At 43.5% G+C, this 12,243-nt stretch overlaps 1 protein-coding gene across 1 annotated transcript; it reads right to left on the reverse strand.

Annotated features, from left to right (window-relative positions):
• Positions 1-10,126: 10,126 nt before the first annotated feature.
• On the reverse strand, positions 10,127-11,260 carry LOC109886827 (olfactory receptor 2G3-like). Its single transcript, XM_020478396.2, has one exon. The coding sequence runs from the start codon at positions 11,258-11,260 to the stop codon at positions 10,127-10,129; it is 1,134 nt and encodes a 377-aa protein (XP_020333985.2).
• Between the last annotated feature and the right edge of the window lie 983 nt (positions 11,261-12,243).

Here is a 12,243-nt window from a genome sequence, read left to right on the forward strand (position 1 = left end):
TTGATGCTCCACCTCTGGTGACGCCCTTCGGGTCATAGCATTGGCTACAACCTCACTTACTATATTTTTAGCCGCTGATTTTAAATGTGGTTTGGCTATGCTGAAGCCTCTCTTCATAAACGGTAAAACCATCCTGAAGAGGTTACGGAATATACCTCCTATCCCCGAACCATACATTGTCGGCGCTCCATGATATCCTGGTAGTCCATTACCCACTTGATCCACATAGTATGAAACATAACGGTTAGGGTCGAGCTGATGGTGCTCCATAACACTTTTATTTGTATTATGTTTATAAATATAATACAGCTATTATATATGTAGAGAGGTTTTGGTGGGTCTAAAGTGGAGTTTTACAATCGTTTTACCATAAGTAAATTCAATGTTTTCGTTCTGATCCGTTTTAAGCTCAACCAGAATGTTTTCAATATAGTTCTTGCTGACATGTACGTAGTGCGGCTTGTCATAATTGACAGTGACGATGTCCCCATCCTTGCCGTCTATATGAACTGTTCGCAGGAGGGGCACACAGCTGTCTCCGACCCTTTGATAGGTTATGATGTCGGTATAGACAAATATGTTGTAAAAGCCTGCATGTATATCCGCAGGGAATGGGAATAATTTATCGTTCACATACGTCCATTTATTGGGACCCATCCCCAACATGTAGGATAAATTACCGCTGGTCTTTATACCTCCGTTAGCAGGCCCTGAGATTTGTATCCTTTTATGGATTGGATTGTAGAATAGGAATATTTCCATCTTGTTCAGGGTTAGGTGTTCATTCAACTCTGAGACGATCCTGTCGACGGTTCTATAGAAACCTTTTTTAAGCTTAATAAGTATCGCAGGTTCCGAGAACCTTTTGCAATAAAAATCACGGTCCTTAGCTTTGATATTATACCAACTATGGGGGTATGTAATCTCGCTGAGACCTACTTCCCAAGCCTCTGATAACTCTATAGGCTTTGGAAAATTGGTTGTATACTTCGAACTCTGATTATTACGATATATCTGTGCCGACGCATTACTGGGGAGAGTCAGGTAGAAGCCGCTGTGTTCCATGATGCCCAACTGTGTACACGCGAATGATGCGCTAGTTATCATGACTAGGGGTTTAAATTAACCCCCGTTGCCTCCACCACATCCTGCTCCAATACCCAACTGTTGAACTTTTGAGGCCAGTTTTTCCAGCGGACCAGTAACCATTTTTTACCCTTTTCTCTCTTCTGATCTAGAATCTCCTCCACGTGAAAGACTTTGTCTTTACCCAACTGGACCTTCTGTAATTCCTTCTCATAAAAAGATCCCTCTATAAGATCCCCGTCATAATCTTTTAATTTGTAGACCGGCGGAATGCGTGGCAGACATTCGGTAACGGTAAACAACTCCGAGCTAAAGCCTTGTTCGTATTTTTTGTCGAAAACACCCCTCAACTTTGATATACGCACCAAGTCACCCACTAGGAATTTAAAAGTCATTTTTTTCTTACGGCGAAGTGGGAACAAACCATACATATTTTTAAAGACTTGAAAAGAGTTTTCCGAAGAGACCTCCGAGGGCTTCATACGTATAGTCTTATGGTAGCTGTGGTTGTACCCGTTTACTAAATCCTGAACTATGTCTGTATATCGGTTGGTGTTGTGAGCTGTAAAATAGCGCCACATCCGCTCTTTCAAAGTCCTATTAAAGCGTTCCACAACCGAAGCTTTCAAATCAGAGCCTGTAGCAAAATGTACTATATTATACTTATTCATTAGCTTCTGAAATGTTTTATTAAAAAATTCTTTTCTGCCATCCGTCTGCACTTTCTTGGGGGCGCCTCCTGCCTTCAAGATCGATTCAAAGGCCCTGGTCACCTCTGCCCCGCTCTTATTTTTTAACACCCTTACATAGGCTAATTTAGAGAAAATATCTATAACCGTTAGCATGTAGCGATTTCCATCATTTTTATCGGCAAGGGACTGCATGTCACATAGATCCGCCTGAAATTGGGATAATGGATGCGTAGAAAAAACTCTATTTCTTGGAAAATGTTTTCTTACAGGTTTATGTAGAGTGTAGGCATCTTGCTCTGATAACCATTCATTCACTTTAGCATCGCTTAACAGACTACCTGTTTCTTCGACTATAGCTCTCTGTAAACGCTCTTTACCCCCATAAGACCCGGGGTTAGAGGGATTATAATATATGTTTTTCAACAGCTGCTCAGCCATCCTTCTTGCCTCTCTGAGGTACAATAACTGTAATGAGCCACTTTCATATAACGACAACATTTCAGTTTGTGAATTTTTATTTTAAGAATGCAACAATTATTACGTATACAGACAATTCAGGATTTGTTGCAAGATACAAGTCCCCGTTTTCTCAACAATCACAGCATGCAACACCCTGTATATATTGTTTAGATTTACAGGTTTGTTTCGCTGAATTTTTAAAACACACACGTCTGATATATAAGTATATAAACAACAAATATGATACACATTCACATTAAAGGGTGGTTCAAACAAATAATGTAAAATCTTAGCCAAAGTTATTTCTAGTTCTTCAGAATCCTCAACAAGCCTTGATACCATATGTGACCATTGTAAACTCTCGCCCGTATGTCGGACATGTTTCATGATTTGCTCCATTTTTAACACACGCTCTACAATAACCCCTGTATTGTGGGTTGTGTAGAACTTTACATTGTTCACTTTATTTTCAATAATCTGATGCATAACATTTGTAAGGTCTCTCAAAAGAAAAAATGTATTTATTCGCTCAAACATCGTAGACACATAGTTACCCATAGCTCTAAATAAACAAAATGTCACTCGGTCTCTTGGGATTTATTGAGCCAGAAAAGCATCACATCAGCCACCACAGCTTCCCTGTATTTGTTGTCGTCCACCAGGGTGTGTCGGATTTCTTTGAGTTTCTCATGGATGAAGATGGCCTCCTTCAGTTCATGTAGGAAGGCTTCGGTTACCCCGTAAACTCTAGGGATAGACGGCGCAATACCCATAGACTCCAGGGCGATGACCAGCGCTGGTATAAAACGGCAGGACCACAGTCTTTTCACCAGCTCCTCAAAATGATTGAAAAAGTAGTATCTAGGAGGGTCGTAGAGGCAAGGATGACGACGCTGGCTGGGATGATTGATCTCACAGCCGATGCATTTTTCTCGTATATATTCGCCAATCACCACGTTTAAAAGTGTAGCTACAGAGGCCTTGATTGTATCCACAAAAATAGTACTGGCCACCCCATCAAACACATCCTCAGGCTGGGTAAATGTCGGGGGTGTCACGGGTCTTGCCAGGGGTGCGTAGAGTGTAGGGCTTCGTGGCATAGAGTCTTTAGTGTCGGGCCCCCATGACGTAGTGGCTTCCTCGTAGATGGTCTGGAGATCCATGGTGTATGCTGAAATGAAGAACTGGCTGCTTTTTTTCTTTTTATTGTAGAACAAGGCCATTGGGTATCTGGGGGGCGGGGTTAAAGCATCCGCTTACTTAGTTTTCTTCTGACGCTGTATCTTCTTGAGGCTCTTTTGCATCGTAATCTTTACGATTCGTATATATTATGCACTTCTTTAAATGAACAAGGCTCTGACGCTGTTGGCTCTGTACAAAGAGAGCATCCAACGGTTGCAACATTTTCAATTCCAGTACATCCCAACTCTTAAAAGGAATAAGCAGACGCAGTCGGGTATCCCCAGTCAGGCCACCACCCCTAAGGTTGTGGTTTCGGATTGCCTCGGTGCCGATATAGAACTCCACGCTGCCGCACGGTCGGCCATTCTTTCTTTGTATTTTCACCCTGTGAAATATTTGTCCTGAGGAGTCCGGGGTACCTTCCCAACGGGTCTCGTGGCCCGTGAACACACTATACCCCTTGGTGATAAGGCTCAGTTCAGGACACACAACCTTGCGAAAAACCGACCAGTCTTCAACACCATATTCCAAGCCTACAGTCTGGTCTGTATATTCTTCTCCTTCATCTACCGTATAGAGGGTCACTCTACAGGCCAGGTAATCAAACCGATACCCCCACTGCTGGCCATTAGACATCAACACTTGATCTGTCAGAGCATTTGCTGGCGGTATTTGGGTTCTATACACATTTAAAAAACGTTTTTTTGGCGCATCATATATTGCTGGTTGATACTTTGCCCTTGCTCTATGGGCAACCCGAGGGCCTGCTTCAGTTGTTACCGTCATCACTGCTTTGGTACCGATCCCAAATTCCATGGTTATTCTTAAGATCTTGTGCACTCTTAAACAGGTATTGTTCAGCGGCTTTATAAGGGGCCTTAACCAACCCAAACCGTGAGAAACAGTAACAGGTTGACCTGACACAGGGTCACTTACTCAACCCCACCAACCCCCCTGGGCATGCACCCTTCTACATGACATAGGGTCATAAATCATTACATAGGGTCATAAATCAGGCTTGGGTCATCAATCATTAACGGCCTGTCAAATGGACCCTTACTCAACCCATAGCCCCCACCTAACCAGGCTTGCCTGACCAGAAGACATGCACACGTCATCACTACATAGGGTTCACATAGAGTTCACATAGGCTCACATAGGGTCATCAATCAAAATTTTGACACGTGACATCTACTTTAATCTCTCTGCAGAGTCCTGTTGATGCTCTGACCCAAGAGGAATGGGAGGTGGTGGAGGAGGTGTGCAGAGTCCTGTTGATGCTCTGACCCAAGAGGAATGGGAGGTGGTGGAGGAGGTGTGCAGAGTCCTGTTGATGCTCTGACCCAAGAGGAATGGGAGGTGGTGGAGGAGGTGTGCAGAGTCCTGGAACCCTTTGAGCAGGTCACTGTGGAGATCAGTGGAGAGAGGTACAGTAAGCAGTTATTACTACATCATTATTTAACCCAGTATATATGAGAAGTAGTTTGTTTATATACATTAAAAAGTTAGACTTTAAAAGCAAATGTTTAATAGCATTATTTTTAATAACAAACCAATGCATTTTTAAATACATTGTGGTTAAGGTAGAGTATTATTTAATGTAATTATTTAATTATAATTGTTTTAACACCAATCATAGTCAAACTATCGAAAAGTGTTTGACTTGAAAAAATACAAAACAGATATTTTTTTTAAGAGCCTTTTGGGGGCCAAAAGAGAGACGCTCTTTTTGGTGAGCTGAGCCGAACGAGCCGGCTGAATACCCATCACTAGGTTTGCGAGCAGAGGATCACTGGTTGGATCCCAGTATGGCAAAAAGTTGACTTCGGTTTCACCAGAAACCCTTATTCCCACCACCACCTCGAGGCTAATGCAACTCCCCACGAGATAACCAGTTGGCATTACTGTAATATCATCTAGGAATAGTTGTTAGGAGCTAGTAACATAAGCATTTCGCTGCACTGCTATAACACCTGCTAAACCATGTACACGACCAATAGACTTGGATTTGAGTACATGTTTGACATTACAAGGATGTACCACTAGGGGGCCTAAGAGAGTATGGCTCTGCCAGAGGAAATGGAAATATGCAAAATAGCAGCAGGTCAAATGATTCCTAATTTCTACCAGGCGACAGGGTATTGATTCAACCTGAACCACCAATTTATTAACAGCCAATTATCAATTATTATGCAATATCCGGTGACACCCATCTCCATGAAAAGAATAACTACACAATTACATCAAATTATAGATCTTTATTCAACAGCAATGCATTGTATGGCATAGATTTATGTCTGAAAATGTGACATCACAATCAGTTGATGAATAAACCCTGAAAGGAAACATTTACACAGATTACGTTAGTGCATAAAATAATATGGGTTCATTATGTCAATGCAAAATCTAACCAGAACACTTTTGCTTCAATTGGAAGTAAAAACAGAATGAAAGACAATAGAAATACTAAGGACAATTTTATAACAGTAATACAATTATTCACCATTCTCATGGCCATAGATTCATTTTAAAAACACATTTCATTTTAATGTTTTAATGTTGAGTAATCCAGATGTGATCGTCTGAAAATCACCTGACCTTGTTTCACTTGAGGAAAAAAATTAGAAAACAAGAGTAGCCCATGTATCGAAGTTGACGAAATATGTTATGGCAGTTTCTGGATGATAGTCAAAGCTTTTGAAACTTTAGGAGACAACATTTTAAATCCATTTATATCTAGAAAAACGCAAAAATATATATTTTTTACATTAATAATTATCACCCGCAGGGCTATTGTCATGAATCTTGTCCTGTAGGCTGAACTGATCTATTTCCTGCTCGATGGGCCAGCTGCAAAGTCAAAATGGGCTATATTGTCCCCCAAAAAATTTAGCTTTTTGGTCGCAATTTCAGGTTAGGGTTAGGCATTAGGGTTAGCCGTGTGGTTAATGTTAGGGTTAGGCATTAGGGTTAGCCGTGTGGTTAATGTTAGGGTTAGGCATTAGGGTTAGCCGTGTGGTTAATGTTAGGGTTAGGCATTAGGGTTAGCCGTGTGGTTAATGTTAGGGTTAGGCATTAGGGTTAGCCGTGTGGTTAATGTTAGGGTTAGGCATTAGGGTTAGCCGTGTGGTTAATGTTAGGGTTAGGCATTAGGGTTAGCCGTGTGGTTAATGTTAGGGTTAGGCATTAGGGTTAGCCGTGTGGTTAATGTTAGGGTTAGGCATTAGGGTTAGCCGTGTGGTTAATGTTAGGGTTAGGCATTAGGGTTAGCCGTGTGGTTAATGTTAGGGTTAGGCATTAGGGTTAGCCGTGTGGTTAATGTTAGGGTTAGGCATTAGGGTTAGCCGTGTGGTTAATGTTAGGGTTAGGTATTAGGGTTAGCCGTATGGTTAATGTTAGGGTTAGTTTTTAAATCAGTGTGGTTTATTCAACAGCAATACATTGTATGGCATTTAACATCCAACATCCAACATCCAACATCCAATTTCATGACTCTGTGGCTGTGCCAGCTAGTGACCACTCTGCAGAGCTGCCTTCATGACAATAAATGCCAACCTGAGTTTTATCCAAGGGATACCTGGCCAAGAAGGCAGCTGCTCCTGTATAAACAATAATGTAAGATATAATAACATACTCTCAGAACATTCAATATAAAATACAACACCTGCCTGTTGATCAATGAGACCTATAAGCAATAGACCAATAAGAAAGAGAGTTCCAAACCTCTCTGCCAATAACAGATCGTTGTCAGTTTTCCCCTCCCCACTCCACTCCCAGACAAGTCCAAGCAAAATTATTGCTTGAGAAATTACTCTTTGCTAAGAAGCTATTTTTGTTTATGTTTGACCATTTGAATTGAAAACAATCACAGTAAGGTTCTTAATTGTTCCCCAGAAAATATTTGATATTGAGATTTTTTTATTTTTTATTTAAACGTCTGCATTTGACCTGAAAACATTTATCCACATCCCACTGTGTTGCTCTCATCCTCACTGCTTGGACAGAGAAGACAGAGACAGAGTAGACAGGGACAGAGAAGACCGGGACAGAGAAGACCGGGACAGAGAAGACCGGGGCAGAGAAGACAGGGACAGAGAAGACAGGGACAGAGAAGACCGGGACAGAGAAGACAGGGACAGAGAAGACTGGGACAGAGAAGACCGGGGCAGAGAAGACAGGGACAGAGAAGACCGGGGCAGAGAAGACAGGGACAGATAAGACAGGGACAGATAAGACAGGGACAGAGAAGACAGGGGCAGAGAAGACAGGGGCAGAGAAGACAGGGACAGATAAGACAGGGACAGATAAGACAGGGACAGATAAGACAGGGGCAGAGAAGACAGAGACAGAAGACAGGGGCAGAGAAGACAAGGGCAGAGGAGACAGAGACAGAGAAGACAGGGGCAGAGAAGACAGGGGCAGAGGAGACAGGGACAGAGAAGACAGGGACAGAGAAGACAGGGACAGAGAAGACAGGGACAGAGAAGACAGGGACAGAGAAGACAGGGGCAGAGAAGACAGGGACAGAGAAGACAGGGACAGAGAAGACAAGGGCAGAGAAGACAGAGACAGAGAAGACAGGGGCAGAGAAGACAGGGGCAGAGAAGACAGGGACAGAGAAGACAGGGACAGAGAAGACAAGGGCAGAGAAGACAGGGACAGAGAAGACAGAGACGACAGGGGCAGAGAAGACAGGGGCAGAGAAGACAGGGGCAGAGAAGACAGGGGCAGAGAAGACATGGACAGAGAAGACATGGACAGAGAAGACAGGGACAGAGAAGACATGGACAGAGAAGACAGGGACAGAGAAGACAAGGGCAGAGAAGACAGGGACAGAGAAGACAGAGACGACAGGGGCAGAGAAGACAGGGGCAGAGAAGACAGGGGCAGAGAAGACAGGGGCAGAGAAGACATGGACAGAGAAGACATGGACAGAGAAGACAGGGACAGAGAAGACATGGACAGAGAAGACAGGGACAGAGAAGACAGGGACAGAGAAGACATGGACAGAGAAGACAGGGACAGAGAAGACATGGACAGAGAAGACAGGGACAGAGAAGACATGGACAGAGAAGACAGGGACAGAGAAGACATGGACAGAGAAGACAGGGACAGAGAAGACAGGGACAGAGAAGACAGGGACAGAGAAGACATGGACAGAGAAGACAGGGACAGAGAAGACAGGGACAGAGAAGACAGGGGCCTGAATCACTGGTCCCTTTAATAATGGAACACTGGTCACTTTAATAATGGAACACTGGTCACTTTAATAATGGAACACTGGTCACTTTAATAATGGAACACTGGTCACTTTAATAATGGAACACTGGTCACTTTAATAATGGAACACTGGTCACTTTAATAATGGAACACTGGTCACTTTAATAATGGAACACTGGTCACTTTAATAATGGAACACTGGTCACTTTAATAATGTTTACATACTGCTTTACTCACTTCATATGTTTATACTGTATTTTAGTCAATGCCACTCCGACATTGCTCGTCCTAATATTGATGACATTCTTAACTCCATTCTTATACTTTAGATTTGTGTGTATTGTTGTGAATGGTTAGATATTATTGCCCTGTTGGAGCTAGGAACACAAGCATTTCACTACACCCACAATAACATCTGCTAAATATGTGTATGTGACCAATATAATTTGATTTGATTTGAGTACAGTGAAAACATCTTCAAATGCAGGACTAAGATATCTTTTTATTTATTTAGCCTTTATTTAACTAGGTAAGCCAGTTAAGAACCAATTATTATTTACAATGACAGCCTACCCCGGCCAAAACCTAACCCAGATGACGCTGAGCCAATTGTGCGCCGCCCTATGGGACTCCCAATCACAGCCAGTTGTGATACAGCCTGGAATCGAACCAGGGTGTCTGTAGTGATGCCTCTAGCACTGAGATGCAGTGCCTTAGACCTCTGTGCCACTCGGGAGCCCAAAGATAATGAAAGAGGAAAACAGTCCAAGAACAGAAAAAGCCTGTGATGGTCACTAACATCTCAGCATGTGAAAATGCATTTGCCCTTGTAAATGAGAACCACTTTTCTCAATGCAATATCAGATGCCTTCCGAAACACTACACCAATTCTTGTATTGAAGCCTGATGAAATAGCACACCTTGGCCAACTATAATTGCATGGTACAGATAATTATACATTCAGTATAATATTATAAAACTGGTATTTTTGGTCCTTACTGTATTATGGTCCTTACTGTACTATGGTCCTTACTGTATTATGGTCCTTACTGTACTATGGTCCTTACTATATTATGGTCCTTACTGTATTATGGTCCTTACTGTACTATGGTCCTAACTGTATTATGGTCCTTACTGTACTATGGTCCTAACTGTATTATGGTCCTTACTGTACTATGGTCCTTACTGTACTATGGTCCTTACTGTATTATGGTCCTTACTGTACTATGGTCCTTACTGTACTATGGTCCTTACTGTATTATGGTCCTTACTGTACTATGGTCCTTACTGTATTATGGTCCTTACTGTATTATGGTCCTTACTGTATTATGGTCCTCACTGTACTTTGGCCGTTACTGTAGTTTGGTCCTTACTGTAAATTCCCTTCGCAAGTTTCTGTGTCTGTCTCATTCCAAATTGAATGCATCTCATCGTCCCTCTTCTCAGCTGCCATTTCTGGGAGACACCTCTCCCACCTCTCCTCTGCCTCATTCCAACACACCTGCCCTGTGCTGTGACCTCACCCACGTCCTCTCCAGCTCCAGCTCAGGGCGTTTGCCCTTCCAGCGGAAGAGTCTGAACAGCGCCTGACGTACCTCCCAATTGCGAATGCCAAAGATAAGTGGGTTGATGCAGGGAGGCACCATGATGAGGATCAGGAGGGAGATGTGCAGAGTTCCAGCGGACAGCAAGGTCCCAGCCCCGGAGAAGGCGGTCATCATGGCCCCTGTGCCCTCCAGCTCCCACAGAGCATCCGAGGTGATCTTGAGGAACATAGGGAGTAGCTGCAGGAACACCATCCCACAGTAGAAAAGCACAGTGTTGCGCGCCCGCGTGTTCACCGTGTTGAAGGGCACTACAGCGTTGCGGGCGTCCTGGTACATCCGTACATAGGCAAATAAGTAGCTGAGGAGGCAGAGCAGGGTGAAGATGAAGCCCACCAGCTTGCGGGTGATAGCCGCTGCCCTGGGGAACCCCATGTGGCGTTCCACGGTGTCAGGCTCACATATGAGTCCAGACGTTGCTGTGCCGTACTCCCCTTCCCCCTGGTGTAGCAGGGTGAAGTTAACGCAGCCAACGCTGATGGACAAGACCCAGGTGAGGCCGACGGTGAGGCGCAGGCGCAGAGGGGTGAGGATGGACAGGTAGTGGATGGCATGGCACACATACAGGTATCGCTCAATGGCCATGCAGGTGATGGTGATGAGGGTGCTGAAGATGCAGACGCTTCCGGTGAAATACTGGAGGAGGCACAAGGTGTTAAAGTTCATTGTGCTTCTCTGCAGTAAGCAGTGGGTCACAAAGGGGCCCAAATTGATGGTCTGCACCATGTCACTCAGAATCAAGTTCTTCAGCAGGGCGTAGCGTGGCTCCCAAGATAGGTCCTCCGAGCGTCCCAGTCCCAACAAAGTGAACCCGTTCACAGCCAAAGACAGGATTGTGAGCATCAAGAACACAAAAACCAGCACATTCACGACTGCATCAAATGGCATTATGAACAAAAATAGGCAGCCGCCTAGGTCGAAGTTGTCATCTTCCGTTCTGTTCTCAAAAGTATGAGCAACGCATGGACCCGTGCGGTTGAACACCTGAGTGGAATTCATGATGAACTTATGAGCCATGGTCGAGCCGAGCGCATGGCTTTACTCCTTTATACACCCTCTCTCTCTCTCTCTCTCTCTCTCTCTCGCTCTCTCTCTCTCTCTCGCTCTCTCTCTCTCTCTCGCTCTCTCTCTCTCTCTCGCTCTCTCTCTCTCTCTCTCTCGCTCTCTCTCTCTCGTGCGAGCGCGCTCTAGCAGGGTGCTGAGACTGTGTCCACCTGTTGAATCAGCGGTTGCAGACTTTCATGTTATCTGTTGCTAAATTTGCTTACAGTCACCATATGTTTAAATGTATATTTTATTTACACTTTATTTTGGTTATTCATTGATATTTGTTGGTATGATAATAAATAATGACAGTAAAAATAGCCAAATAGTCATCATCACCTTCATCCTCATCACCTTCATCATCCTTGTAATTGACATTGTCGACTAGTTTTCTATATAAGAAAATATATATTTAAAGTAATTGTGGAAAATAGTTTTCCTTCCAATAAATGGTAATGATGTATGTTAAAAAGCAGCTTTTCTGTGTTGGAATGGTCGTCATAGTGAGGAGACCAAGGCGCAGCGTGGTAAGCGAACATAACTCTTTAATAAAAGAGAGAACACTGACCAGAACTAAACAAAACAAATCGTGAAGCAATATGGCAAGTAAACATATAATCACAACCCACAAAATAACCAAGGAATATGGCTACCTAAATATGGTTCCCAATCAGGGACAACGATAAACAGCTGCCTCTGATTGAGAACCAGTCTAGGCAACCATAGACATATAAACACCTAGATTGAAAAAAAACCTAGACAAGCAAAAACCCCTAGACAATACAAAAACCCCTAGACAATACAAAAACTAAACAAACCACCCTTGTCACACCCTGACCTAACCAAATTTTAAAGAAAACTAAGTTAACTAAGATCAGGGCGTGACAGTACCCCCCCCCCACCCAAAGGTGCGGACTCCCGGCCGCAGACCTAAATCTATATGGGATGGTCTGGGT

Source organism: Oncorhynchus kisutch, linkage group LG24, assembly GCF_002021735.2.
Source record: "Oncorhynchus kisutch isolate 150728-3 linkage group LG24, Okis_V2, whole genome shotgun sequence".
Lineage (NCBI taxonomy): Eukaryota > Metazoa > Chordata > Actinopteri > Salmoniformes > Salmonidae > Oncorhynchus > Oncorhynchus kisutch.

What these genes read in the sequence shown, in the direction of transcription:
- LOC109886827 (XM_020478396.2), bottom strand. Translation starts at nt 11,260, where the DNA reads ATGGCTCATAAGTTCATCATGAATTCCACTCAGGTGTTCAACCGCACG.